Raw genomic sequence first — 27,987 nt, 5'->3', positions numbered from 1 at the left:
CAGACACTGGGTGGTCCCCACTTCTAGACACAGATCTGGGAGAAAAATAAACTTCCATCCCTAGAATAACTGTTATTAGGGGGCGTCTTGGCTCACAGTTAGAACTTCATGCTAATTGAACTATCTTCTAAGTAGTTCTTTACCTTCTTTCCTTGTAATTTATCAAGTTAATTTTCCTTTAAGATTATCGTCAGAAGATTATTCCATGGCCTCAGTAGCTCTGAGTCCTCTCCTCACTATAAGAACAAGTCTCTCTCCAAGCCCTGCAGCAACACACTACAAACATTATTCAATCCCTCAACACACAAAGGCTGATTTGCCTCTTATCTTAAAATTGCCCTGTACTAGTAACTCAAAACTCAACTCTAAACAGGGTATTTGAAATAAATATTTCAAGAAGAGAAAAAAATTTTAAAAAATAGAAAATTACAGTCAATTACAAACCCATCCCATTCACATGCCTTCTGGATAATTTTACATATTCTGATGTTTGTCCTTCTACTTGTTCATTTAATATTTATTGAGTGTCCTCTGCAAAAGGCATAGATAAGAAATACTGAATTAAACATACATCAAGACAAGCTATTCTCTTGAAGCTATAAACACAATGAATAACCATATATGAATAACTATTATATCACTGTAGGCTGTGAAAATAAAAGTGAAATAAGAGAAGAATCAATAGAAAGAGCTACAAAAGAGAACACCTTCGGCAGAGATAATCAATAAAGGTTTCCCTGCAAGAAGAAAAGATGGCAGGGTTGGAGCTTTGGTATGAAAGTCTGCTTGCTGTCTAGCTAAATAGAGGCTGCTATATTCATATTTCTTGTGTCTACTTTAGTTTTTCTACTTCTTTTACTGTCAGGTTGATACATTTTTGTGAATCCTGCAGTCAGCAGGTCTGTCTAAAGTCTCTTCGTCAAATCGCTTCTGTCTCATTCTATATGAATGTGACAGTTTTATCTGCAAATTGATAATTAACAAGACCTTCAAGTTGGGGATTCATTTTTGAGCAAAGAAAACGTGCTATGAGTACAAGTGTACTCATATTCATTTTGGCCTCTGGATACCACCTCCAATCATTTCTTCCATGGCCTTGTGCTTAGGCTAGGAATAGTCAGCAGGTCAGAAGGCAGAATTTCATAAGATTTAGTAGCAGAACCATCCATCTTTCATTGCACAGTATGTGCACTGCACAAGAGTGCCTGAGATAGCAAGTAGAGGCTGACATTCAATCCATGCCCCACTCATAGAGTTTTCACCCTTGTGAGAGATTGGATACCAAGTACCAAGGGGTTTCTTTTTCCTTTGCTCAAAGACCTTCATCTTACTAAGTCACCCATCTATTTCTAAGCCAATGTTTTTCCAAAACGAGGGGTTATTCCCAACTCACATAAAGACAGAGTTCTAGGTGTTCCACATGGTAGTAGAGAGAAGGAGAGCTTTTAGTCTTACTTCTTTTCAGGCCCCTTTTGAGAGCTTAACCATGTCCTTGGACCCTTATTTCTCTTTCCATCTTTTTCCATCTGAATGTTTAGGTATTGTTAACAAGATATATTAACCCTTCCATCTTTAACTCTGCTCCCTTCAGTGAAGATGCATCCTGTTAAAACCAGAGCATCTCTAATCAGTGTTTCCCCCACCTGGAACTATGAATGAAATCAAGAACATGAAGAAAAATGCTCCATAAAATTATATTTCCTAGAGAACTCATTGGTAAAAAGATTTGGAGAAATCTTTAAAGAATCAAGAGTACATAAAATGTTGTCCATAAAATTACACAAAAACAATTTTTACGATGAGCTTAGATTGGTACAATAGGAAGGCACAGGAAAAGGATGATCAAGATGATTTTTTAAAAAAATGTGCAGGATATCTGCTCCATGCAGACAAGATGCTATGCATTTTATATACATGATGTCACTCAGTCTTCGAAACCAGTGGTTCCCAACCTGTTTGGCACCAGGGACTGGTTTTTTTGAAGACAATTTTTAAACAGCCTGGGGGTTGAGTGAGGGATGGTTTGGGGATGATTCAAGGGCATTACATTTACTGCACATTTTATTGTGTTTCTATTATTATTATATCAGCTCCTTCTCAAATCATCAGGCATTAGATCCCAGAGTTTGGGGATCCCTATTTTAAACAATCCAATGAGGAAGATATTTTCATCTTCACCTTATAGTTAAGAGTTTCAGAAAGACTAATAAACAAACGAGTTGGGACTAAAATTATGACACTCCAAATTCTAGACTCTTAACCACTACTTTATAGGTTATATAAAATTATATATGGTCAAAGATATCAGACTTTCATCAAAGTGGTATATGATTAATACTGATATTGAATAAATAACAGAGAGTTAGAAATAGTGACTATACCACCATCTGTATCTTTGGGATAAAAATATAACACAATAAACCAGGAAACAAACTTTTTCATAGTAAGAATGTATCACAATAAAATTAACTTTTGATCTTACACAAAGGAAAACTAATATATTAGTATATATTTCTTATACATAGCTAATTTTTGCAGAATGCGTATCAGTTAAAAACCAATAGATTAAGTACTTTATGTATTTCATGCCATTTAATCACCAGTAAAAACATATGAGGTAGGTAGTATTATCCATTTATAAAAAAAGAAATCAAAGGTCAGACAATTTTGCAATAAATAATTTGCTCAAGGCTGCACAAGTAGCAAGCTGTAAGGCAAGATTTGAATCCACACCTGCTTCAAAGATTTAATTTCTATGGAGTAACTCAAAGTTTGGCAAGCTTTCTGGAAGAGCTGGACACTATATATTTTAGGTCTTGTGGGCCGTGTGTCTGGTACAATGGCTAAGTCTGCTGGGTCCTGTACTTCAGAAGACAATATGTAAATAAATGGGTATATCTATGCTCCATTAAAACTTTATTTACAGAAACAAGCAGTGAGCCAAATCTGGTACAAGGCTATAGTTTACTGAATCCTGGGATAAACAACTAATTTTAAATTAGCTCACCCTGAGCTAAAGGTTTGCTAGTTACAAAATGGAAAAGCTGCTACTTTTTCCTACTTGACCAAGAAACTATTCTGTTACTTCCCTGAACACATTACAATGCATAAACCATATTACCGATTTGTTAGGAAACAAAAAGAAGCAAACACAATGAATTGATCAATTCAAAAAAAGACAGACACAGGAAAATGAATGTGCCTGCTTATTATTCTCCTGCCCATCCTCATAAGAACTTTTTTATGATTGCTGAAAAAAACACTTTTTCAAGAAAAGCCATTGTTCCACTGGGTGAAAATGTCCTTTTCTTATAGGCTATCATTGCACTATGCAGGCCATGAAAAGAACCATCTAAGTAATACATGTAGATGGTAGAATGATTTCATTTTCTTTAGTGAGCCATGGTTCCAAGAGAATGCTCACTTTACAAATCGAATAGATCTGGCCATTCTTTCATGCATATCTATTAGGTTACATGCAAAAAAGACTTTTCTACATCAGTTCAAAGAGCATTTACTGAACATCTAAAATGATCTAACCTTTAGCAATGGAGGAAATTAACACCTAAACACCTAATCTCAGTATAACATTGTAAATGCATTAAGAGCTATATTCACATGGGGGGTGTGGTGATTATTTTAGCACAAACTGAATGAAATAAGAATACAGACATATTATGAAAGTTATAGACTCTATAGGAACTGAAGAATGGGAAGGTAGTTTTTATAATAGCACAGATTATCTATCTGCTAAAATGAGTCTTCTTGAAGAACAATCAAAACAGGAGACTAAACAACTTGAAAATTATTACATAAATGTGCCTTGGAAATCAATCAAACGTAACATCTGTCATTTGATGAATCAAAGCATTTAACTTAATTTTGCTTGGAAACAGAGAGCTGATGTCAGAGATTTTGCATGGTCTGGATGAACAGCCAAAACCACTATTATTTTGTTTGTTTATTAGACTATCACCATGTACATATTTTATCCCTGCAGGTATAACAAACTGTTTTCAAGAAACATCATATGTATTCAAGGACACAACTAGATGGGAAGCTAGTGAACTATCCATTAAATGTAAATTTTTAAAATCTTTTATATCTCATGATAATTTGCTTTATGAAGCTAAAAATTGCTATTCTCTCATTCCCAGCATGCTGTTATATCTGCATTGGCTTTTGAAAGACTTGAGAGAGCAAGTTTGAAACAGGCAACACTGAGTCAAACCCAAATGCAATTCAAAACATTTACCAAAATGCTAATTAATACATTCCCATCTTGCCTAGGATGAACATGAAAATATAATTATTTTTAAATTTCATCTAAACATCTGATTAACCTTAGATACTTACCCATTCCCTTCTGGTCAGCATCAGGAGACTTGCTATTTCTTCTCCAAATACAGAAATTTTTCAGTATGGAAAAGAAATTTGTTTACGCTCAGAAGCTTGATTCATGCTGTGCTGTGTGTGATGCCATGGTGAGGTGTACCCTGAAGACTAATGGCATATCTCCATTATTGTATTTTTCCCCAATTCACCTTTATTTGGTTTGTGACTTTTTTAATTTGGAACTTTCAATATTAAAATGTGGTTTGTTGAAGAATACAATAAACATTTTTAAGAATTCAGAATTTTAGGGTTTTTTTTTGAAATATAATTACATGCCAATTGCAATTATTTAATAGAAAGATGGTAATCAATTTGTATTTTACCTGAGAGGATCATTGAAATATGCAAAATTAAAACCAGTTAAAAGTATAGGCTTTGTACTTCATTTTAAAAGACTGAAACTTCTAATAAGAAACCTATAAAATTATATGGATTGAAGAAAATAATACAGGTATTCCGAACAGTAGCAAATTCTTATGCTTTACTAATAAATTTTAGAAGCCTTGTTCCTCTAACGTCTGAGTTTGACCCATTCGTTCTGCTTTCCTGCATGTATTCCCTCTTGGTACAAGGTCCTTAGGGCTTCCCTGGTGGCTCAGATGGTAAAGAATCCGCCTGCAATGCGGGAGACTCCTGGGTTCAGTCCCCAGGTTGGGAAGATCCCCTGGAGGACGGCATGGCAACCCACTGCAGTATTCTTGCCTGAAGAATCCCACGGACAGAGGAGCCTGGCGGGCTATTCTTGCCTGAAGAATCCCACGGACAGAGGAGCCTGATGGCTATAGTCCATGGGGTCACAAAGAGTTGGACACAACTGAGTGATTAAACAACAACAACAGGATCTTTGCCCTCTGTCTCCTGCACGCCTGGCTTGGGACATTTCATCACATTTTAGCGGACTCCCAAGTCTGGAACTGCCATGTTCCTGCCAATCCTACCAACCTCTCAAGCTCAGTCTCTTCCAGGGGGCCTTCCAATGCATCTGTTTCAGCACCTATCCACATTTTCTCTTTTTAGGAAGATCATAAACTTCTTGAGGGCAGAGATCACATTAGTATGCTCCTTCCCATAGGCTTAGGACTGAATTGGGCTCTAAAATATTTAATGTTTAATATTATATAATCATAGTAACTGAGGTTATGTCATACTTCTAACAACCCATGCATAAACTACCCCAAGCTTTCTACAAAAAGAGTTTTACTATCTATTAAATGGGGATAAGACCAATCCACTTGGGATATGTTCAGAATATATAAAATGATTGCTTTACACTATGTATCTTAAGAGTCTTGACATATCATAATTGTAAAGGAAAAGAGATAAATATGATATTTAAAGAAACATAGCAGAAGAGACATATCTAAAGAGAACAGAAACCTAAGGGTAATATTTCTTACTCTCCATCCCCATTATATTCAACGAAACAGAGGCAGTCTCTCAAGAAAATAATTTTAAATACTGCTTAATTTTTGACATACGCCCTCTCTAATTCAAATTATCATACTCTTTCTTTGTTCAACATTGGATCAATGAAAAAGATGAGTGCTTAACCTAAATTCAAATATGCAAACTTCAAATATTTTAAAGCAACATGAAACTGCTGATATCAAAGCAGCATAAACCCATTCAAAATGACATGTTTTCAAGCAAGTACAAAAGAAAAGTAAATTCTTTACAAACTGAGACCTCATCTTTTATTTACCGTCTTATGTATAACTTTTTGTAAAACATGTCAAAACGAGACATGAAATAGAAAAATGTTTTTAAAATTAACTGAATGCTGAACAGAAAAGTAATATAAAGACTATCACAAAGTATTAAAGTACTTTGGGGTTAAAGTATATACAGAAAGAGGAACCTTTAATAAATGCTGAATATATTCATTATGGAAAGCATAAACAGGTAATCCTGAGCAGGAACACAGGAAAGTACACATAAAACACAAATATATATCTATTTAGGAGATATTTATAGCTAATAATTCTTTAAAAATCAAGTTCATACATTTTTTTTGAATAAAATGCAAAAGATACAGAAATTCCTATTGACTACATATACTCTATTTGATTTCTAGAAAACCAACTGTGGGGATTCCTGAGGGTTCTATCAGGGTTTATGAAGCCTGGACAGTGGCAACTTCATGATGATAAGATAGAAATTAAGGAAATTATCAGGGGTAGCTGGTTACACTGAAGAAATGAAAGTACTCATGTATTTTTCAATTTGGGATTAACATATACATACTACTATATATAAAATAGACAATATTCTGCAATAAACTAAATGGGGAAAAAAACTGAAAAAGAACAGCTATATGTACATGTATAACTGAAACTAAGGTAACATTGTAAATCAACTTTAATCTAATATATAATAAATAAATAAATAAAAGAAACACCTTCAAAAGAAAATGAACAAACTACTCTAGGGACTCTGATGAAAAAGCAGAGAGGGTCCACAGATATTCAGGATCATTCCTACAGCTACTTTGTCAATAAAAGTTTGAGAAATAGTATTTAAAAAGATGACATTTAGACACTTGAAAGCAATTCCAACTGTAGAATGGAAAGACACAATATGGATAATTGTCACTATATGGGATCTATGACATATCCATTTAGGAGCTATAACCTTTCTTATAAGTCAAAATCACAAAACTGGAATCTAGAAAGCTTAGGATTTCAACAATAAGATCTTTAGAAATTATATTTTAGACAAACAAAAAGTTCTGGCTCAATTATTCTGACAGCATAGCCAGGAATAAGGTTTGCTAGCTTTAAATCAGGAATGCAGCGTATATCCTGCTGTTGCAGTAGAAATAACCTAATTTGTGTGTAGACTGCTGAAAAGAAAAAGGCTGTAAAGTGATGTCTAACTCTTTGAGTTTACAATTGCCTCCCTTAGGCAATAAATGCTTAGACAAGAGGATCCCTATTATGTCTAAGTATTCCATATCATGTTTGGATTAAAAAAAAGAAGCTCTGATGTTAATAAATTAATTTTCAAAAGTCAGGACAAAAGCATACAGAGCATTTTACTGCATGAAATTATATTACCAATCTAGCAATGGTTCTGAGAACCGCATGCTAACAAGGAAGTTCCTGATAATACTTCCAAGTGCTGAGCCCCCACCCCTAATGAATTTGAATTTGTCGGTTTAGATGAATGGGACCTCAATCACAATTAGCAAGTAATACTTATTTAAGGTGCTATCTTACTATGGAGACAAAGCAGCCTTTTGTTTAGCACTGTGATTCCTTAATGATTTCTGCTTTTATCTACAACAAAATGCTGAATGATCAGTTTTTCAAAAATTAATCAGAACAACCTTGTTCTAATGTAAAACATCCCCTTTGGTTATGTTGAAGTCACAAATAACAACAAGAATAAATGTCCACAAGATCTACTTCTCAGCTATGATTCTGAGAGAATACTGCATGAACACAGTGCTAAGAATTTTGGCCCTGAAACTACTAGTATATTCCTGACAGTCTGATAAACTGCTCCACTTTTCAAAAACATAGGGACGATTCCAGCTACAACACACATGAAAGGAAATTTTTAAAGCTTTGTTTCTAACATAGAATTGCCTTGCACATGCACATGTACCCTCACTCTCTGCCTCAAGATAAATGCCTTAGCTTACTATTGTTCAAAACCTTTAAAACAACATTCTGCACCATCACTAAAACAGCTTAACATTGCATTCTAAAAGAACCCCAGATCACAGAGGTACAGATCTCTTACCTGGGAAACCCCCTTGGACCATTGCTGTACCAGTGCTCCCTTCAGGGTATCTGCATTCCTGATAAACATTCAATGCTGGAAGCAGCTCAGATCCTCACCACAGACTCTGTCCTCTTCTGTCGACCTTGGGCCTATTCCCCACCACATCCACCCTCAGATTTTATTCTCCTTCAAGACAACTTGTCAATCTATTTCTATCAAGAGAAGAAATCAATTAAGCTAATTTCCAGCTACCCCTCCAGCTAACAGTCACATCTGTCAAGTAGGTGAGCTGCCTGGGAAAGTCTGCCGGGAGAAGCAAAATCCCGGGTTTCCAACATCTGACCCTCGGATGCTTCACGCTGCCGACTGTGGCACTCAGTTACCCTGCTCGCATCAGGATGATAGCTCTATTCCAGAACAGGAGGCAATATAAACACAACCATTTATTTTGTGGCCAGCTTCAATGAATATCATTTTAATGACCCAGTTTTCCTGCTGAGAAATAGTTCATCACATTAGTTGCATCTTCCTAGTGCAGATTAAAAGAAACAGCAGTCGATTTCAGCCTGTCCGAAGTGGAGGGAATAGTCATCAACTTACTGTCTCCTACTGCTCACAGCACTGAATCATTTTTATAACAAAGAAACTGGTGAACCACATTGAACACGCATATCCCCTAGTGAGATTCATTTGTGTCTCAGTAACAATCTAAACGTGCAGTAAAGATTCTATTTAAGCAGTCAAGTCTTCAAGTTAGCTTCTTGGGGGTAGGGGGAGGTGGAATTATAGGGGGGGGAAAAAACCCCTAGGAGCATCAGAGTAATCACTAGAGAAATAGTTGAGTTTTCTCCAATTTCATTTAAAATGCTACATTGCATTGCCTATCCCACCCCAACCCCAGTAGACCTTATTAATATAATTATATAACCAACTGCAATTGCTTCAGAATTACCTTTCTATCCATCACTAGAGTATCTGCTGACTATTCTTTATAAAATGTAGAATAAGAAGTCATCTCTGTGACCACTGATCAAATAGATGAATAATATAAAGTCAAGAACACTTGAACATAATTTAAATGCTTCTCAAGAGATCTTAATACATTTCTTTGATTATAGTTCCAGTAAATGTATCCAAATTAGTTCAAGGACTCAAGCTTTGGAAGTTCTTCGAATAAAAATTGACTAATATAGAAATCAGAGTTTACCAGTCTCCAGTTACAGGGCTAGAATAAGAATTCTTCTTAAGAATTTACTTATTGATGAAGAAAAGGCTCCAGAAAAGGATAATCAAGAAAAGAGAAAAAGAATTTATAGAAAACTGAAATTTTAAATTTTAGCTTTTATATCTTAGTATTTTCCCTCCTACTTTGCAGTGTCAGAAACAAAAAACAAAACTGGAGAAAATAAATTCATATGTTTAGTAAAATGAACATGGAGTTACCACTAGAAGCCATTAATGAATGCTGTTTGCTTATATAAGGTGAATATTCTTAAGATTCTTTAAGTCCTTGGTAATAATTGCTGTTGATTGTAGTGACATCTATTGGCAAGGTAGAGATCAACTGCAGAGCCCACAAGGAAAAAAAACAAACAAAATTTTTAAAACAAAATAATGACTAGCTGCTCAACAAATCTTCATTAATCGTCAGTGTGTGTGTGTGCGTGCGTGTGTGTGTGTGTGTTAGTCGCTCAGTTATGTCTAATTCTGCAACCCCATGAACTGTAGCTCGCCAGGCTCCTCTGTCCATGAAATTCTCCAAGGCACGAATATTGGAGTGGGTAGCCATTCCCCTCTCCGGGGGATCTCCCTTCACGTTAAAAATTAGCATGGTAAACATAGGAAGTCACTGAAGGGAAAGGCTAAATGTGGTCTTGAAAGTAGACCTAGATTCCAGTACTGACCTCAACAATAACTAATTCTGTGAGTTGTGATAAATTAATTGATCTGAGTCTTAGACTGTAAAATTAGTCAGATCAGTTGAACTTGATGATTTTTAAATCCCATCACCACCGAGAAACCCATTGATTCAGATACTTTAATTCTCTTCTTTTTTTTTATTCCCTTCTTTAAAGTAATTTGCTATTTAACAGAGATGTTTTAATAATAAGTTTTAACTATCCTCTAAAGGTGTAGTTCTGTAGTGTAAGATGATGCTTAACTTGGAGATAATTTTAAAAGCTTTATTTAGCATAATTTTTACAACATAAAATTCACTCACACACACAACTCAGTGATTTATAGTAAACTTAAAGAGCTGGGCAACCATCACCACAATCCAGGTTAAGAACATTTCAACCAAAATTGAATTCCTTCAATTCCTACTCAAATTTAGGCAACCACTAACTTTCTATCTCGAAAAATTTGTTTCTCACAGACACTTTACTTTATTTAAATGTATGTACTACAAATAAATGCATATACTTTATATAAACGTATGTACTACAGTATGTACTCTTCTGCATCAGGCTTCCTTTACTTAGGATAATGAGCATGTAATCAGTATTTTGCTCCTTTTTATTACTGAAGAGTATTATTCTACTATATGTATACATAACATTTTGTTTATCCATTCACCAGCTGACAGACATTTGGCCACTTGCAGCTTTTGGCTACTATGAATAATGCTGCTATGAATTTTCATATAGGAGTCTTTGCGTGGACATGTTTTCACTTCCTTTAAAAGTACACGCCTAGAAGTAGAATTGCTGGGTTCTGTGGTTTTAAGAAAGTACCAAACCATTTTCCAAAGTGGCCATATTAATTTACATTTCCACCAGAAGTGTACAAGGGTTCTAGATGTATGTTTATTTTTTTAGCTAAAATCATTCTAGTGGGTGTGCAGTGGTCTAATTTGCATTTCCCCAATAAATTAATGATGTTGTGCACCTTTTTGAGTGCTTATTAGCCATTTTTATATCTTCTTTGGTGAAATGTCATTTAAGTTTTGCCTATTTTTTAAAATTTGGTCGCTTGTTTTCTTATTATTGAGCTGTAAAGATGAAATGCTTTGGATAACATATCTTGTTATCCAAAATTCAAGTGGATCAAATCAAATGAATAGAAGCTTCTTCTCAAAACTCCCCTCTCAAAACAGTTTGCCCTACATACCTCTGAATTTTTTCAATGAAAAAAATACTTGAGATTCTACAAAGTTCAGCTTTGACCTTAGAATCTGACTGAAATCTGCAATTTGGCTTTGCTTCCAGGAGGCCAAAGATCACTTGGATATCATGCAGGCACCTCTGAACCGGGACAAGACCAATGACACTCAAGCAACGTGGACTAACAATAGAAAACTAAACCATGTGTTAGTGGCAGTGATTCAAACAAAGCTGACATTTCTATTCACATTATTATCTAAGTTAGCATTCTTGATACAACATGGAATGAAATTTTTCATTTTGTCTTGATATGTTGAAATTTCATCAGCTTACTGAAGTATAAATGCTTACAAGAGTAAAATACTATAAGTAATTAGAGATAAGAATAAAAGCTGATTTTTACATCAAAATTATTAAAGTGTTTAAAGGTTGAGTACATCAATATGTTGCCAGTTATATGAATATTGAGAAGTAACACTACAAAGAACATTATAACCTTTGTGAATCAATATATGTTGATTTCATTGATTTTTTTTTTAACATTTAAAAACTACAAAGCACAAAAATAGAGATTAAATCATGGACTGTTCAGCAAACGAGTATGCATACTAAGGAAAGTAATCTTTAAAAGCCTTTTAGCTTTTGAATTCTACTTGGGCCATGAATTTTAAAAACTTTATTTCAGAATAGTTGATTTATGATATTAGAGTAGTTTCAGATGTACAATGCAGTACTTCAGTATTTTCATAGAATCAGTTCAGTTCAGTTCATTGCTCAGTCATGTCCGATTTTTTAAGACCCCATGAATGGCAGCACACCAGCTCTCCCTGTCCATCACAATCTCCCAGAGTTCACTCAGATTCACGTCCATCGAGTCAGTGATGCCATCCAGCCATCTCATCCTCTGTCGTCCCCTTCTCCTCCTGCCCCCAATCCCTCCCAGCATCAGAGTCTTTTCCATTGAGTCAACTCTTCGCATGAGGTGGCCAAAGTACTGGAGTTTCAGCTTTAGCATCATTCCTTCCAAAGAACACCCAGGGCTGACCTTTAGAATGAACTGGTTGGATCTCCTAGCAGTCCAAGAGACTCTCAAGAGTCTTCTCCAACACCACATTCAAAAGCATCAATTCTTTGGTGCTCAGCTTTCTTTATAGTCCAACTCTCACATCCATACATGACCACTGGAAAAACCATAGCCTTGACTAAACAGAACTTTGTTGGCAAAGTAATGTCTCTGCTTTTCAATATGTTATCTAGGTTGGTCATAACTTTTCATTATCCTCCATTTAAAGTTAATATGAGTAATACTCCATTGTGTATATGTACCACAGCTTTCTTATCCATTCATCTGCTGATGGACACCTAGGTTGCTTCCATGTTCTGGCTATTATAAACAGTGCTGTGATGAACATTGGGGTACACGTGTCTCTTTCAATTCTGGTTTCTTCAGTGTATATGCCCAGCAGTGGGACTGGTGGGTCGTATGGCAGTTCTATTTCTAGTTTTTAAGGAATCTCCATACTGTTCTCCATAGCGGCTATACTAGTTTGCATTCCCACCAACAGTGTAAGAAGGTTCCGTTTTCTCCACACCCTCTCCAGCATTTATTGCTTGTAGACTTTTGGATAGCAGCCATTCTAACTGGCGTGAAATGGTACCTCATTGTGGTTTTGATTTGCATTTCTCTGATAATAAGTGATGTTGAGCATCTTTTCATGTGTTTGTTAGCCATCTGTATGCCTTCTTTGGAGAAATGTCTGTTTAGTTCTTTGGCTCATTTTTTGATTGGGTCGTTTATTTTTCTGGAATTGAGCTGCAGGAGTTGCTTGTATATTGTGTTGTGAAAGTTGTGGTATATATACACAATGGCGTATTACTCAGCCATTAAAAAGAATACATTTGAGTCAGTTCTAATGAGGTGGATGAAACTGGAGCCTATTAGACAGAGTGAAGTAAGCCAGAAAGAAAAACACCAATACAGTATACTAACACATATATATGGAATTTAGAAAGATGGTAATGATAACCCTGTATGCAAGACAGCAAAATAGACACAGATGTATAGAACAGTCTTTTGGACTCTGTGGGAAAGGGAGAGGGTGGGATGATTTGGGAGAATGGCATTGAAACATGTATGTTATCATCTGTGAAACGAACTGCCAGTCCAGGTTTGATTCATGATACAGGATGCTCAAGGCTGGTGCACTGGGATGACCCAGAGGGATGGGATGGGGAGGGAGGTGGGAGGGGGGTTCAGGATGGGGAACACATGTACACCCATGGCAGATTCTTGTCAATGTATGGCAAAACCAATACAATATTGTAAAGTAATTAGCCTCCAATTAAAATAAATAAATTTATATTAAAAAATAAAGTTAATATGAAATACTGACTATATTCCCTGTGCTGTACATTATATCCTTGTAACAACTTATTTATTTTGTACCTCATAGTTTGTACCTCTTAATTGCCTACCCTTAAATTTCTTCTCCCCACTTCCCTCTTCCCACTGGCAACCAATACTTATGTAGCTATATCTGTGAGTCTCTTTTCTGTTTTGTTACGTTCATTCGTCTTGGACCATGAATTTTTCTCAAAAAAATTTCCTGTGTGTTCTTTCTACACTGGGAAGGATGAAATGAAAATAAAATATCTAGTCCACAACACTGAAATTCCATGGGAATGAAAAACTATAAAATCATAAACAAATCTTTCTGTGATAATTCCACCTCTGGTCCAGGGAAAAATAAGGAATAAGACTGGGAAAATATACCACAAAATAGTGAAGTAATCCAAAGTATCTTTCTAATCATCCCCCCTGAGAGTAGAAGTAAAACAGTATCACAGTATTCAATTGATCAAGGACCTCTGGGTAATAGACAGTGCTAATAAAGTACTGTTCCTACATGAGAAAGTTAAATTTCAAAAAACTGACTTCTAAAATTTTTAAAAATTAAATAATAATAGCTTTAGGATAAAAATTCGAAGAATTGATGCTTTTGAACTGTGGTGTTGGAGAAGACTCTTGAGAGCCCCTTGGACTGCAAGGAGATCCAACCAGTCCATCCTAAAGGAAATCAGTCCTGGATGCTCATTGGAAGGACTTATGCTGAAGCTCAAAATTCAATATTTTGGCCCCCTGATGCCAAGAGTGGACTCATTGGAAAAGACCCTGATGCTGGGAAAGATTGAGGGCAGGAGGAGAAGGGGATGACAGAGGATGAGATGGCTGGATGGCATCACCGACTCAATGGACATGAGTTTGGGTGGACTCCAGGAGTTGGTGATGGACAGGGAGGCCTGGTGTGCTGCAGTTCATGGGGTCGCAAAGAGTCGGACACGACTGAGCGACTGAACTGAACTGATGGCAGAATTTCATTCTGTAGTGGCAATATTTACAAACACTGGAGAATGTTGAATTGGTACTGATAATAATAAATAGCAGCGGCTAACATGTTAGTGTACTCACTATGTGTCACTTCCTACATGAGCATGCGGCACACATCATTTCTTCTAGTCTCTCACAAGCTTCCAGTGAAAGGAGTACTACACTCTCATCCCTATAGTATGATAAGAAAACTAAGGGAAAGGCATGCAACTTGTTCAGGTCAAATGGCTAGAAATGCTTAGAGATTAACTGAGTAAAGATTGTAGGGTATATTAATTTCATAAAATATACAGTGATCTAATTGCTACTAGTGAAAAATACAGCAGGAAATCTCTTTGTATGTATACACACACACACACATTTATACATACATGTATAAGGGCAACAATTCCTGAGGATATATCACTGGAAATTGAGACAGTCAAACAATATGCACATTGAAAGACTTTACATGTGCTGCCAAATGTCTCTAGAAAGAGGTACATGAATTCAGAATCCCATCAACAGTATACAGAACTCTCTTTTTCCACAATCTCTCCAACAATGAGCAACACTAATTTTTAAAATATAAAGTAATCTGAGGGTCAAAAAAATCTGATTTTTATTAATTTATATATCTCTCACTTTTAATGACAAGGACTTCCCTGGTGGCTCAGACGGTTAAGTATCTGTCTACAATGCGGGAGACCCGGGTTCAGTCCCTGGGTCGGGAAGATCCCCTGGAGAAGGAAATGGCAATCCACTCCAGTACTATTGCCTGGAAAATCCCATGAACAGAGGAGCCTGGTAGGCTACATGTAGTCCATGGGGTCGCAAAGAGTCAGACATGACTGAGTGACGTCACTTCACTTTAATGACACTGAACAGAATTTTTGTATTTGTTGTTCAAATCTATTACATGATCTCTGATATATACATATTTTTCCATTGTTGTACATGTCTTTTTCCTCTGAATATGTCAGTTCCTCAGTTCAGTTGCTCAATCGTGTCTGACTCTTTGCAACCCCATGGACTGCAGCACACCAAGCCACCCTGTCCATCAAAAACTCCCAGAGCTTGCTCAAACTCATGTCCATCAAGTCGGTGATGCCATCCAGCCATCTCATCCTCTGTCATCCTCATCTCCTCCAGCCTTCAATTTTCCCAGCATCAGGATCTTTTCCAATGAGTCAGTTCCTCACATCAGATGGACAAAGTACTGGAGTTTCAGTTTCGGCATCAGGCCTTCCAATGAATATTCAGAACTGATTTCCTTGAGGATGGACTGGTTGGATCTCCTTGCAGTCCAAAGGATTCAAGAGTCTTCTCCAACACCACAGTTCAAAAGCATCAGTTCTTTGGTGCTCAGCTTTCTTTATAGTCCAACTCTCACATCCATACATGACTACTGGAAAAACCATAGCCTTGACTAGACGTACATTTGTTGGCAAAGTAATGTCTCTGCTTTTTAATATGCCATCTAGGTTGGTCATAGTGTTTCTGGCAGGGAGCAAGCGTCTTTTAATTTCATGGCTGCAATCACCATCTGCAGTGATTTTGGAGCCCCCCAAAATAAAGTCAGTACTGTTTCCATTGTTTCCCCATCTATTTGCCATGAAGTGATAGGACCAGATGCCATGATCTTCATTTTTTGAATGTTGAGTTTTCAAACCAGCTTTTTCACTCTCCTCTTTCACTTTCATCAAGAGACTCTTTAGTTCTTCTTTGCTTTCTGCCATAAGGGTGGTGTCATCTGCGTATCTGAGGTTCTTGATATTTCTCCTGGTAATCTTAATTCCAGCTTGTGCTTTAATCCAGCCTGGCATTTTACATGATGTACTCTGCATATAAGTTAAATAAGCAGGGGGACAATATACAGCCTTGACATACTCCTTTCCAAATTTGGAACCAGTCTGTTATTCCATGTCCGGTTCTAACTGTTGCTTCTTGACCTGCATACAGATTTCTCAGGAGGCAGGTAACATGGTCTGTTATTTCCGTCTCTTGAAGAACTTTCCACAGTTTGTTGTGATCCACACAATCAAAGGTTTGGGCATAGTCAATACAGCAGAAGTAGATGTTTTTCTGGAACTCTCTTGCTTTTTCCATGATCCAACAGATGTTGGCAATTTGATCTCTGGTTCCTCTGCCTTTTCTAAATCCAGCTTGAACATCTGGAAGTTCATGGTTCACATACTGTTGAAGCCTGGCCTGGAAAATTTTGAGCATTACTTTGCTAGCATGTGAGATGAGTGCAATTGCGTGGTAGTTTGAACATTCTTTGGCATTGCCCTTCTTTGGGATTAGAATGAAAACTGACCTTTGCCAGTCTTGTGGCCACTGCTGCATTTCCAAATTTGCTGGCATACTGAGTGCGGCACTTTCACAGCATCATCTTTTAGAATCTGAAATAGCTCAACTGGAATTCAATCACCTACACTAGCTTTGTTTATAGTGATGCTTCCTAAAGCCCACTTGACTTCACATTCCAGGATATCTGGCTCTAGGTGAGTGATCATACCATCATGATTATCTTGTTCCTGAAGATCTTTTTCGTACAGTTCTTCTGTGTATTCTTGCCACCTCTTTGTAATATCTTCTGCTTCTGTTAGGTGCATAGTTTTTCTGTCCTTTATTGTGCCCATGTTTGCATGAAATGTTCCCTTGGTATCTCTGATTTTCTTGAAGAGATCTCTAGTCTTTCCCATTCTATTGTTTTCCTCTATTTCTTTGCACTGATCAGTTAGGACGGCTTTCTTATCTCTCCTTGCTATTGTCTGGAACTCTGCATTCAAATGGATATATCTTTCCTTTTCTCCTTTACCTTTAGCTGAATATATATGTATTCAAAAATACGTGTATACATTTTATGTTTTAAATTTTTCTGTAAGCCAACTTATCATTCTCTTTTACTGTGCTGATATAATAAATCAAAAGATGTTAACCTGTACCAAGAGTGTATCTTTTTAAAATCTTAGACGTTTATAATATTTTTAGGATTTCAGTTTTCAGACGTACATGATTCTTTTGGAATTCACTTATAATTTTGGTGAGAAGTGAATATCGGCATATTTTCTCCCCAAATGATTATCTAACCCATTGTTTATAGACCAATTTATCCTATTTCTAGTATTTCAAAAATAATTTTATCTTCTAACTTCTGAATAGACTCTAGGTCTATTATAGATCATTCTAATGCAAATACTAAATTGCTTTAATAAGTAGTTTTAAACAATATTTCTAATCAACAGTGCTACTGGTATCCTATGCAGGGTAATTCTTTACTGTACAAGATTATCCCATACATACAACAGAGTGACTTTGGCACCCAACTTACAAATAACAGTAGAATACCCTATCCATTAGACCAGGGGCACTTGGCAATGTATAAAGACATTTTTGGTTGTCACAACTGGAGTGGGAGGGAGACGCTACTGGCGTCTAGTGAGTAGAGACCAAGGATGCTGTTAAACATCCTATAATGAAAGGTCAGTCCTCCACAATAAAGAATTAAAGTCCAAATGTCAGTAGTCCAGGGTTGAGAAAAACTATTCAGACAGCCAAAAACTCTCTCACTCATTTCTAAAGTTCCAGGTTGAGTTTGAAAGCAATCAGTTAAGAATATATTCAGATACTAGGGAAGTGCATGGCCCCATTCTCTCAAGTTTTCTTTTCCAAAATCACTTAACATTTCATTTCTAAGTCAATGTTCAATAAAATTTTCATATTTTAAAAAGCCTATATACACTTAGTGTGTGTGTGTGCATGTTCAGCCATGTTCAACTCTTTGTGACCTCCATGGACTGTAGCTTGCCAGGTACCTCTGGCCATGGAATTCTCCAGGCAAGAATACTGGAGTGGGTAGCCACTCCCTTCTCCAAGGGATATTCCTTACCCAGGGATCAGACTGCATTTCCTGTGGCTCCTTCACTGGCAGGAGGATTCTTAACCACTACCAATGCCCCATACACATTTAATTAGATTCAAATTACTTTACATGGGTTTCAAGACTTTCACTAACGCCATATGATGCCTATTTAGAAGTGTGTGTGAGTGTGTGCGTGTGTGTGCATACAGAGGACTATTTCTGTGAATCTGTACACATTTTTCTTGAGAGTGAGTAGGTTTATAGTTTTTATCTCACTGCCAAACAGTAACTCAAAAAGTTATGGAACATTGAATGATCTACATTTATAAATATTTTATTAATGGATTTTTTAAAAATTTTCTGTTATTTCTATTAGGAAAGTTCTCATATTTTCTAAGTAGATAATACTGATTAGAAGATCTTTTTCATATTTACAGTTAATATATAGCTTGACGTACTGTTGTCAAAATATTATTTTAGTTGTTGAGTTTTTGAGATTGACAACTGTTTTATTATTTGTGAATAACTGTTAAAACAGTTAACAGTTATTTTAGTATGAAACTAAAAGCTACTGTATTGGACATTTTCAGTAGGTGCATTGTATGATAATGTGGATTATATCTCAATAAAGTTGTTTTTTAAAAAGCCATCCCCTCTAAACTTATACATAGTCTGATTCTGAGTGATCTGGTAATAAATCACATTTCAGAGGGTCTTAGCTAGTATCCAATCCTTAAAAACAACTGACATAAAATAAGAATTAAACACAAAATGCAAGGTATTGGTAATCTAATTTTTATTTGTGTGATGTGGTTCACAGGCTAACCTTATTGTGCTTCATATTCCAAATATATTCCTTATACTGAATATTACATTATGACATGTAATGGAGGCGGGGGGAGGAAATCTGAGCAAAATGCTAAAATGATGTATCAGAGTCATAGTTAAATCAAATCCTTACTGAGGGGGAAAAAAATGTGGAAAAACAAAACACCTCAGAAGAGTATGCTATTCTGGAATTAAGGGATAAAGAAGGGGCTTTAAAAGGTCTTTAGCAGGAGGTTCTATTCAAATCTTTGTTATATCACTTAAAAGCAAGGTGTCAGACAAGTCAATTACATTCTGAATTCCTAAGACTTCATATGCATCAAGAGACAGGCCAATTGTAAGATTCTCATTGCTTCACTCTCTTATGTTACAAAAAGTCATTCCAAACCTTCTGCTCCCTGCAGTTTAAAACTGTAATTGGAAGACTGAATGCCACCAGGTTAGAATGACCCAAGTGACATAAAAGCATTTACATTCTGGGATTGAAAGTGAACAAAGCAGGGCTCTGTGGAGACTGCGGCTCCTCTCCCTGAGGATTGGGACTTTAAGATAGAATAATGGGTGGCACATTAAGAAAGAGACGTCAAGCTGTTTTGGACAGAACGCTCTGAAACGACATGGATGGTACAATTCAGGAGAAAAGGTACCTCCAAAGCACCAGAGCACACCTGGGTTTTCAGTGCACCCCATGGGACTATGCAAGTCACCTACCTACCTTCTTTCATTAATTTGCCAAAAAAAAAAAAAAAAAAACAGGAATAAGTATTAGAATAAGGAGTCAGGCAAGATTTTCCAAAGAATGTAACATGCAGCTGAAATCAGCAGAAGAGATCACCTTTCAAAGGCTCTTCTGAGAATGCACTTAAAGAGCTGAAGAGAATTTATGGCACATAGTAGGTACTTAATGAACTGTGGCTACTACCACATAGCTACTAAAATTGTGGCAATAAAAACATGAACTACAAATATGAGGAGATTGAGAAAGAAGATTTATCTATATTTGCTGATTCATTTTCAGAAAGAAGGGCTTTCCTGGTGGCTCAGCTGGTAACAAATCTGCCTGCAGTTCGGGAGACCTGGGTTTGATCCCTGGGTTGGAAAGATCTCCTGAAGATGGAACATCTACCTACTCCAGTATTCTGGCCTGGAGAATTTCACGGACTGTATAGTCCATGGGGTCGCAAAGAGTTGAACACAGCTGAGCGACTTTCACTTTTCACTTTCCAGAAAGAAAGACAATAAAGTTATGACATCTTTCCAGTAGCCAACTGAAAATCGGGGTCAGGATATCAGAGCAAGGTTAAGGCCAGAAATAGACTGGAAAGTCATCACATGTCAGTGAACTGAGTTATCATTTCATCCCCTCGATGCTATTAAACCTCTGACAAGGCAATCTAAATAACTTTAAATTTAGGTATTAAACACTATACCATGCACCACTGATACCTCCCTTTGACAAGTCATGCTGGTTTGATAATGGTAGTTTTGTCAACAGGTAAGCATTTATGTGGATATTGCCTCTTGATTAAAAACAGAATTTTAATTATTTGTTGTTCTTGGCTGTGTTAGGTCTTTGTCGCTGTGTGGGCTTTTCCCTTTTCTCTCTAGTTGTGGCGTGCAGTCTTCTCATTGTGGTGGCTTCTCCTGTTATGGAGCACAGACTCTCGGGCCTATGGGCTCTAGTAGCTGCAGCACATGGGCACTGGGGTTGCGGTGCACAGGCTTAACTGCTCCAGGGCATGTGTGATCTTCCTGGATCGGGAATTGAACTTGGATTTCCTGCATTGGCATGGGGATTTTTAATCACTGAACCACAAGGGAAGCCCTATTTCTTAATTTTGAATGTTTCAAAACTCTTAATTAAAATTCAAAAAGTTCTTATTTCTAAGATGATTGTACGACATCTTACGGCAATTAGACAGCAGAATGTCATATGTTCAACTCTGCATTAAATAAGATGAGTGATCTATAATATAAATGCCTGTTATGTAACACACTCTCTCTATCGGTATACTTGGGAGCTGTGAGGTTCAGGTCCAGACTACTGCAAAAAAGGGAGTCATAGTTTGAGTCATTTTGGTTTCACAGTGCATATAGAAGCTTTGTTGTTGTTCAGTCATGAAGTCATATCGGACTCTGCGACCTCATGGACTGTAACACGCCAGACTCTTCTATCCTCCACTATCTCCCGGAGTTTGTTCAAATTCATGTCCATTGAGTCAGTAATACTATCTAACCGTTTCATCCTCTGCCACCCCCCTCTCCTTTTGCCTTCAATCTTTCCCAGTACCAGGGTCTTTTCCAATAAGTCAGCTCTTCACATCAGGTGGCCAAGGTATTGGAGCTTAAGCTTCAACATCAATCCCTTCAGTGAATATTCAGGGTTAATTTTCTTTGCAACTGACTGGTTTGATCTCCATGCTGTCCAAGGGACTCTCAAGAGTCTTCTCCAGCACACAATTTGAAAGCACCAATTCTATGATACTCAGCCTTCTTTATGGTCCAACTCTCACATCTGTATAAGACTACAGGAAAACCATAGCTTTGACTACACAGACCTTTGTCGGCAAACTGATGTCTCTGCTTTTTAATATGCTGTCTAGGTTGGTTATAACTTTCCTTCCAAGGAGCAAGCGTCTTTTAATTTCATGACTGCAGTCATGCTCTGCAGTGATTTTGGAGCCCAAGAAAAGAAAGTCTGTCACTGTTTCCATTGTTTCCCTGTCCAGCTGCCATGAAGTGATGGGACTGGATGCCATGGTCTGCCACTACTTCTACATTTTCCCCTTGTGTTTGCCACGAAGTGATAAAAGCTATGTTTATACTATAATCTACTAAGTATGCAATAACATTATGTCTAAAAAACAATGCACATACCATAATTTAAAAACACTTAATTGCTTAAAAAATGCTAAACATCATCTGATAATGCAGGTTTCCACAAACCTACAAAATTATCCAGCAAAACACAATAAAAGGAGGTATGCCTGTATTGGTTGAAACACTGAATTTGCACAACAACCTGAACAATAATTACTTTGTTTATTTTACTAAGTATCCCCAGCAATACTAGTTGCTAAATTCAAGGGTTACTCTGTCTCCAACCTCCTCAGCCTCTCAGAATCCTTCCACAGTTGACCACCGAGGTTCAGCGACATAGCCCTTCTTGAAACACATTCTCTTAAACTAATTTTATAATCTGAGAGTATTCTTATGCTTGGATGCTCTTATGCTGGGCAAGTGCTGGACTCCCTTCTTGCTGCTGTCTATATGTGTTACACTGCCTCACCAGTTTCCATGAGTTTAATACCATCCAGATCAGCGGTTTTCAGAATGTGGGCCCTGAATCACAAGTATTAACACTACCTAGAAATGTAAATTATTGGGCACTCCCAGGTGTGAAGAATTAGAAACTGGGGTAGGGAATTAGTGTTTGAACAACTTCCAACAGGTGCTTCTAATGCAAGCCAACATTTGAGAACCACAGATCCAGATGTGTGCTTTTCATTCTCCAGGTTGTGACTTATTAGTCGATCAAGAAATAAACTGAGATGCAAACTCATTTTAAAAACTGAAATAGAACCATATAGGGAGAATTCCCTGGTGGTCCAATGGTTAGAATTCAGCCCTTCATTGCTGTGAGCCAGTTTCAAACCCTGGTCAGGGAACTAAAGCTCTGCAAACCATGCAGCAGGGCCAAAAAAAAAAAAGAAAAAAGAAAAGTAGTAAGAAAAAAGTTCTTCATATGTTATAAAGATAAGCAATATTTCATGACACCCTTATTTTAATTATATATGCATATTAGCATGTGTGCATGTGTGTACGTGCCCATCTGTATTTGGTTGTTAAATGTGTTACTGAGAAACACAGTTTTGGGAAAAAAAAAAAAAACTGATCAATATGATGACTAAAAAGCCAGCTCTTTGGTCCTTTTTTGCCATTTAGGTCCTACCTTGCTCGGACTTCCCATTTCACTTAATTTTGCTTCCTCCAAGGGATTTATTCTCAAACTACCTTGTTTATTTGGTGTTTACAGTACTTATAATATTTAAACTATTTTATTGTTTATAAGCTTTTTGCCTCTCTAGTATATAAGCCAGTAAGAGTAGAAATCTTGTTCCCTGCTATGTTGCCGACCCCTAAGACAGTGTCTGCCCACCTAAAATACCCACTCAGTAAGTATCTCTTGACTGAATAAACTTTACAAATGAGTAACTTACTAAAGCTGACTTATTAGATTAAACTACACTTTAGAATCATGCGTACCTCATGACAGTGATCTCTCTAATACAATCATCACTTCCTAGTAGGCCTAAGGCATGGATTCCAGTTGTCCACTTCCTTGTTGTGAACCACGGAAAAGTTATATAATCATATTTTCACCATTGTAAAAAGAAATGCTTAGTGTGGGAACAATAAGAATCTGATAAAACAATGAACTAATTTACTTTTAAGTTTTGAACAGATGAGCAGAGCAGTCATTTAATAAGAGTTAGATGCTGAAGCTGAAACTCTAGTACTTTGGCCACCTCATGCGAAGAGTTGACTCAATGGAAAAGACTCTGATGCTGGGAGGGATTGGGGGCAGGAGCAGAAGGGGCCAACAGAGGATGAGATGTCTGGATGACATCATCGACTCAATGGATGTGAGTCTGAGTGAACTCCGGGAGTTGGTGATGGACAGGGAGGCCTGGCGATTCATGGGGTCGCAAAGAGTTGGACACAACTGAGTGACTGAACTGAACTGAATTGAAGGAACAAATAAAAACTCACAGGATCCATATCAAGAAGAAATTCAGGAAAGCTAGAGGCTTTAAGTTCACATACATTTTAACTGTGAACTATGTCCCAACTCCATACAGTTCAAACCCTTCTGCAGAAGTTAAAACTAAATTCAATGGGAAGGAAATGTACACTGAGAAGGAAAAAACTGGGGAGAAAAATGAATGGAAAGTTATATTCACAGCTAGAGAAACTTGTGAAATTCAAATTTGCTGGAGAATCTGCGAAATGTCATAGTTAAAAGATGACTTTGTTATTAGAAGTCTGTATCTGCATTCAGTGTCTGGAGTAGGAAATGGTAACCTACTCCAGTATTCTTGCCTGGAAAACTGCACGCACAGAAGAGCCTGGCAGGCTACAGTCCATGGGGTCAGAGCTGGACATGACTGAGCAACTGAACACACACACACACACAGTGGATACCATCTGACACCATTAGACAGAGCCATTCCAAGACCACGTGTACATGTGCGTTCACTGCACATACTCACACTGTTAGTGGGGTTCAGGAGGCGCAGTGATTGACACTGAATGTGTGCTCAGTCACCAACATTCCCAATCCAGGGATCAAACCTGCATCTCCTGTCTCCTGCATGGGCAGGCAGATTCTTTGCCCCTGGGCCACCCCCAATCATGCTGCTCCTATTTCTGGGATATTACCATTTTAATTAATGGGAAGAATAGATGATAGACTGTACCAGTTCTGGAGTCAGAGTGCCTGGGTTTAAATTCCATTTCCACTATTTATTAGCTGTGTAATTTTTGACATAGTTCTTAATTTCTGTGAGCCTATTTCTTTATTTGTATAGAGACCTCACAAAATTATTATGTTGACTGAGTTAATGATACGTATGAAGACCTGGCACATGGTAAAGTGGAGTATTTACTAAGTATCACAGTCCTTACACTAAGTTCTTTAAATGTTTTCTCCTCTAATGCTCACAGCAATACTACGAGACAGGTTATTATAAGATATCCCCTCTCCTCCATATACATGAGAAAGTGAAAAGCCATGAAAAGGTTAAGAAACTTGTTCATGAATTCACAGCTAAGTGAATAGGGTTAGAATGTAATCTCAGTCATATGTTTAAACCAGGTTTCCTAACAACCAAGCAAATATGGGCCTTCTAGTAACCCAGAAATTATGAATAATCAACAAGCTACCTCCACTCTGCTGCAGCTTCTGTAATAATTATTATCAAAATAAAGGGTTACATTACACAAGTGCACACATACATCAATTGTATCCAGTATGTGCTGCGCTTTCAAAGAGGTTGAGAACCAAGGCGCTTCACTACTTTTCTTAAATTTTATTTCCATGCCTTTGTATCCTACATTCCAGGTGGATTACCCAACTGAGAAAAAAAGCAGCAAAGTTTCATTTATCTCACAGCAGACTCACTTAGCACTGTTAGTGAAAAACAGTTGGTTTTCAACAAAGATTGTCAAATAAATGAAAATGCACGAGAAAGTGCTCTATAAAATCACAAAGTACAAAGCAAGTTTTTATAAAGTCAACCTAATTGTTTATTTATATTTATTTTTATATTTTATTTATATATTTAGAAAATTATAAAGTTATAGTCAACTTTATAATACTTTTTGAAGATTCACAATATAAAAGGCTAACAGCCTTATCACCATATTTTAATCCTCATCACAACCGCTATAAAATAGGTACCATTATTTTCATAGAAGAAGGAATACTTAAGGTCACACACTATGAAACACTGGAGACCAAATTTTCACTCTTTCAATGTCTGTATCAAATTCCTTTTCTATATAAGGAAAAATATTATTTTAAAGTATATAAATTCCACAAACCATTACAGCCAACCGTGTAAATGCATAATCCTGTAGGTTTTAGTATAGTCACAAATTGTGCAACCTCATCACAATCTAATTTTAGAGCATTTTCATCACTCCGAAACAAATTCTGTATACAACAGCAATGAGATCTAACTACATATAGTTTACATGCCTAAAAGGAATGTAAATGCTTTTAAATAAAGCCTCCTTTAAATATGTGTAAATGTATACTTGATGCAACTAATGTAAAAGGACATCATGAAAGACATTTAAAGGCGAAGATTATGACTTGGTGGGCCTTCTATAATTTTGCATTGTCAATATCACCATTCATCTGGGCACAGCACGTAATCAAGGACTAACATCTACATTCAACTCTGATTACTATTGGTCAAACTCCAGTTTCAAGGACTTCTTACCATTTCTATATTCACAACCAAATAGTAAGACTAGGATGGACTGTAGATAAAAGTTTACCACCCAGTTGCCTTTGATATTCACTCTGTTATATTGTCAAAGGCAAAAGCTTAGGAAAATAAAGTCACAAAAGTTAGGAGATCTGAATTTTCTTTTTCAGCAAGATATGTTCATACACATTTTCTAAGAACCCACACCACTGTATTTGATAATTTACAACAATCATTAAAGTATAACTTAATGTTATGCATCTATCCCAAACAATGAAAAGGAACTCACTGTTAGTAAATGCACATTCTTCTTCAGACTCATCACTGTCATCAGATGGAGCTCTATAAGGAGGAGGCAGTTTCATTGGCGGTGGAGCAGCTCCTCGCCTCTGAAGATGCAAAATTTGAGAGAAGAGTTAATTGCCTTTGTTCAACCTCTTCCTCAATGACAAACAGGATTAAAAGATAATCTGTAAATATTTTGACTGTATCCAACTTTCATCATATCACTAGGATTATAATTTTTTTATTCTCTATGGTATTATGCAAAGTGACTATGTGATATAAATACACCAATACAGAAAACAGGAATTCAAAAGCACAACTTTTAAAACTGTTGACCCTCCCAGAAGCATGCATTCTTTTCTCCAGTGACAAAATCAATTATATGTATCTTCTTTACACTGTTGAGAGTTAGTTTTCTTTGTTTCTGACCAAATAACTCAAATGAGAGACATTTCAAAAATGTCTTAGATATAAAAATGACCCAATGTGTTAATCTTATGATTATTTCAACTTTTTATTCAATTATAAAAGGTACAGATTTCATTCGTTATAAACACTTGAAATATCAAGACTTTCTAACTGAAGAGGTATTCATCTATAATTTGTAAATAGTTAACACATATTTCAATGTTTTAAAAAGAGAGAGAAAAAGCTTTACGATGAATACCTTTTGTATTTCTGTATATGCATTCTTTACATTTACAAACCAAATGATACAGTATATCAATATTTGGTTTAAAGAGACTTAATTAAAGTAGACTTTATGATCATATTACCTTTATACAATGCAGACCTTTTCTTAAATGCTGGGAAAAATAAAACATGCCAAACTACGGAGAGATGCAAGCTGCTGGAAAGAATAGGAGCCGATATACCCAAGCTCCCTACAGATGCCAAAATAACTGAATTAAGATTTGTTTTGCTACAGGATTTCAATAAAGCACAATCAATTATGCTTTATAGGACAAAGCCACTAATGGCAGGATTCACTTCAGTCAATGGACAATGACTGGTCCATTACAGAAAGCAGACATGTAATAAATTCCTCCAAAATGGAAAACACTGTTTGGCATCCATAAGGAAAAACACACACTCAAATTTATTTAGGATAACATCTAATCAAAGGTCATTCTAAGTGAAAGACAAAGCTAAGGACAAGGAGAGCTAGCTTTTAAAATAGTAGTAAAAGATATGAATTCTCTTTAATAGCACTTTAAAAAGTATATTTAAGGGGCAATTGTTTATATGACCTATTTATTTCACTTCTACCAACATGCTGACAAAGAATGTAGGATAAGCATATTCTGGGCTCCCTACGGTATGAATGTGGGTTGCCAGATGTCCAGGCATCTTTCTACCACATATGGGAGAAGAGTGTAGGCAGGTCCAGGCTCTCACTGTGGCAACAAAGGC

At 36.6% G+C, this 27,987-nt stretch overlaps 1 protein-coding gene across 15 annotated transcripts in view; it reads right to left on the bottom strand.

Annotated features, from left to right (window-relative positions):
- The window catches only part of PATJ (PATJ crumbs cell polarity complex component), a 390,464-nt gene that overhangs the window by 198,117 nt on the left and 164,360 nt on the right, over window positions 1-27,987 (bottom strand). For all 15 annotated transcript variants that reach the window (XM_060410212.1, XM_060410237.1, XM_060410189.1 and 12 more), the window contains one exon: window positions 26,579-26,678. In XM_060410212.1, the coding sequence (XP_060266195.1) occupies window positions 26,579-26,678 (100 nt within the window). The remainder of the gene's footprint in view (window positions 1-26,578; window positions 26,679-27,987) is intronic.

Source organism: Ovis aries, chromosome 1, assembly GCF_016772045.2.
Source record: "Ovis aries strain OAR_USU_Benz2616 breed Rambouillet chromosome 1, ARS-UI_Ramb_v3.0, whole genome shotgun sequence".
NCBI lineage: Eukaryota > Metazoa > Chordata > Mammalia > Artiodactyla > Bovidae > Ovis > Ovis aries.
This window is presented reverse-complemented; position numbering and strand designations above follow the sequence as displayed.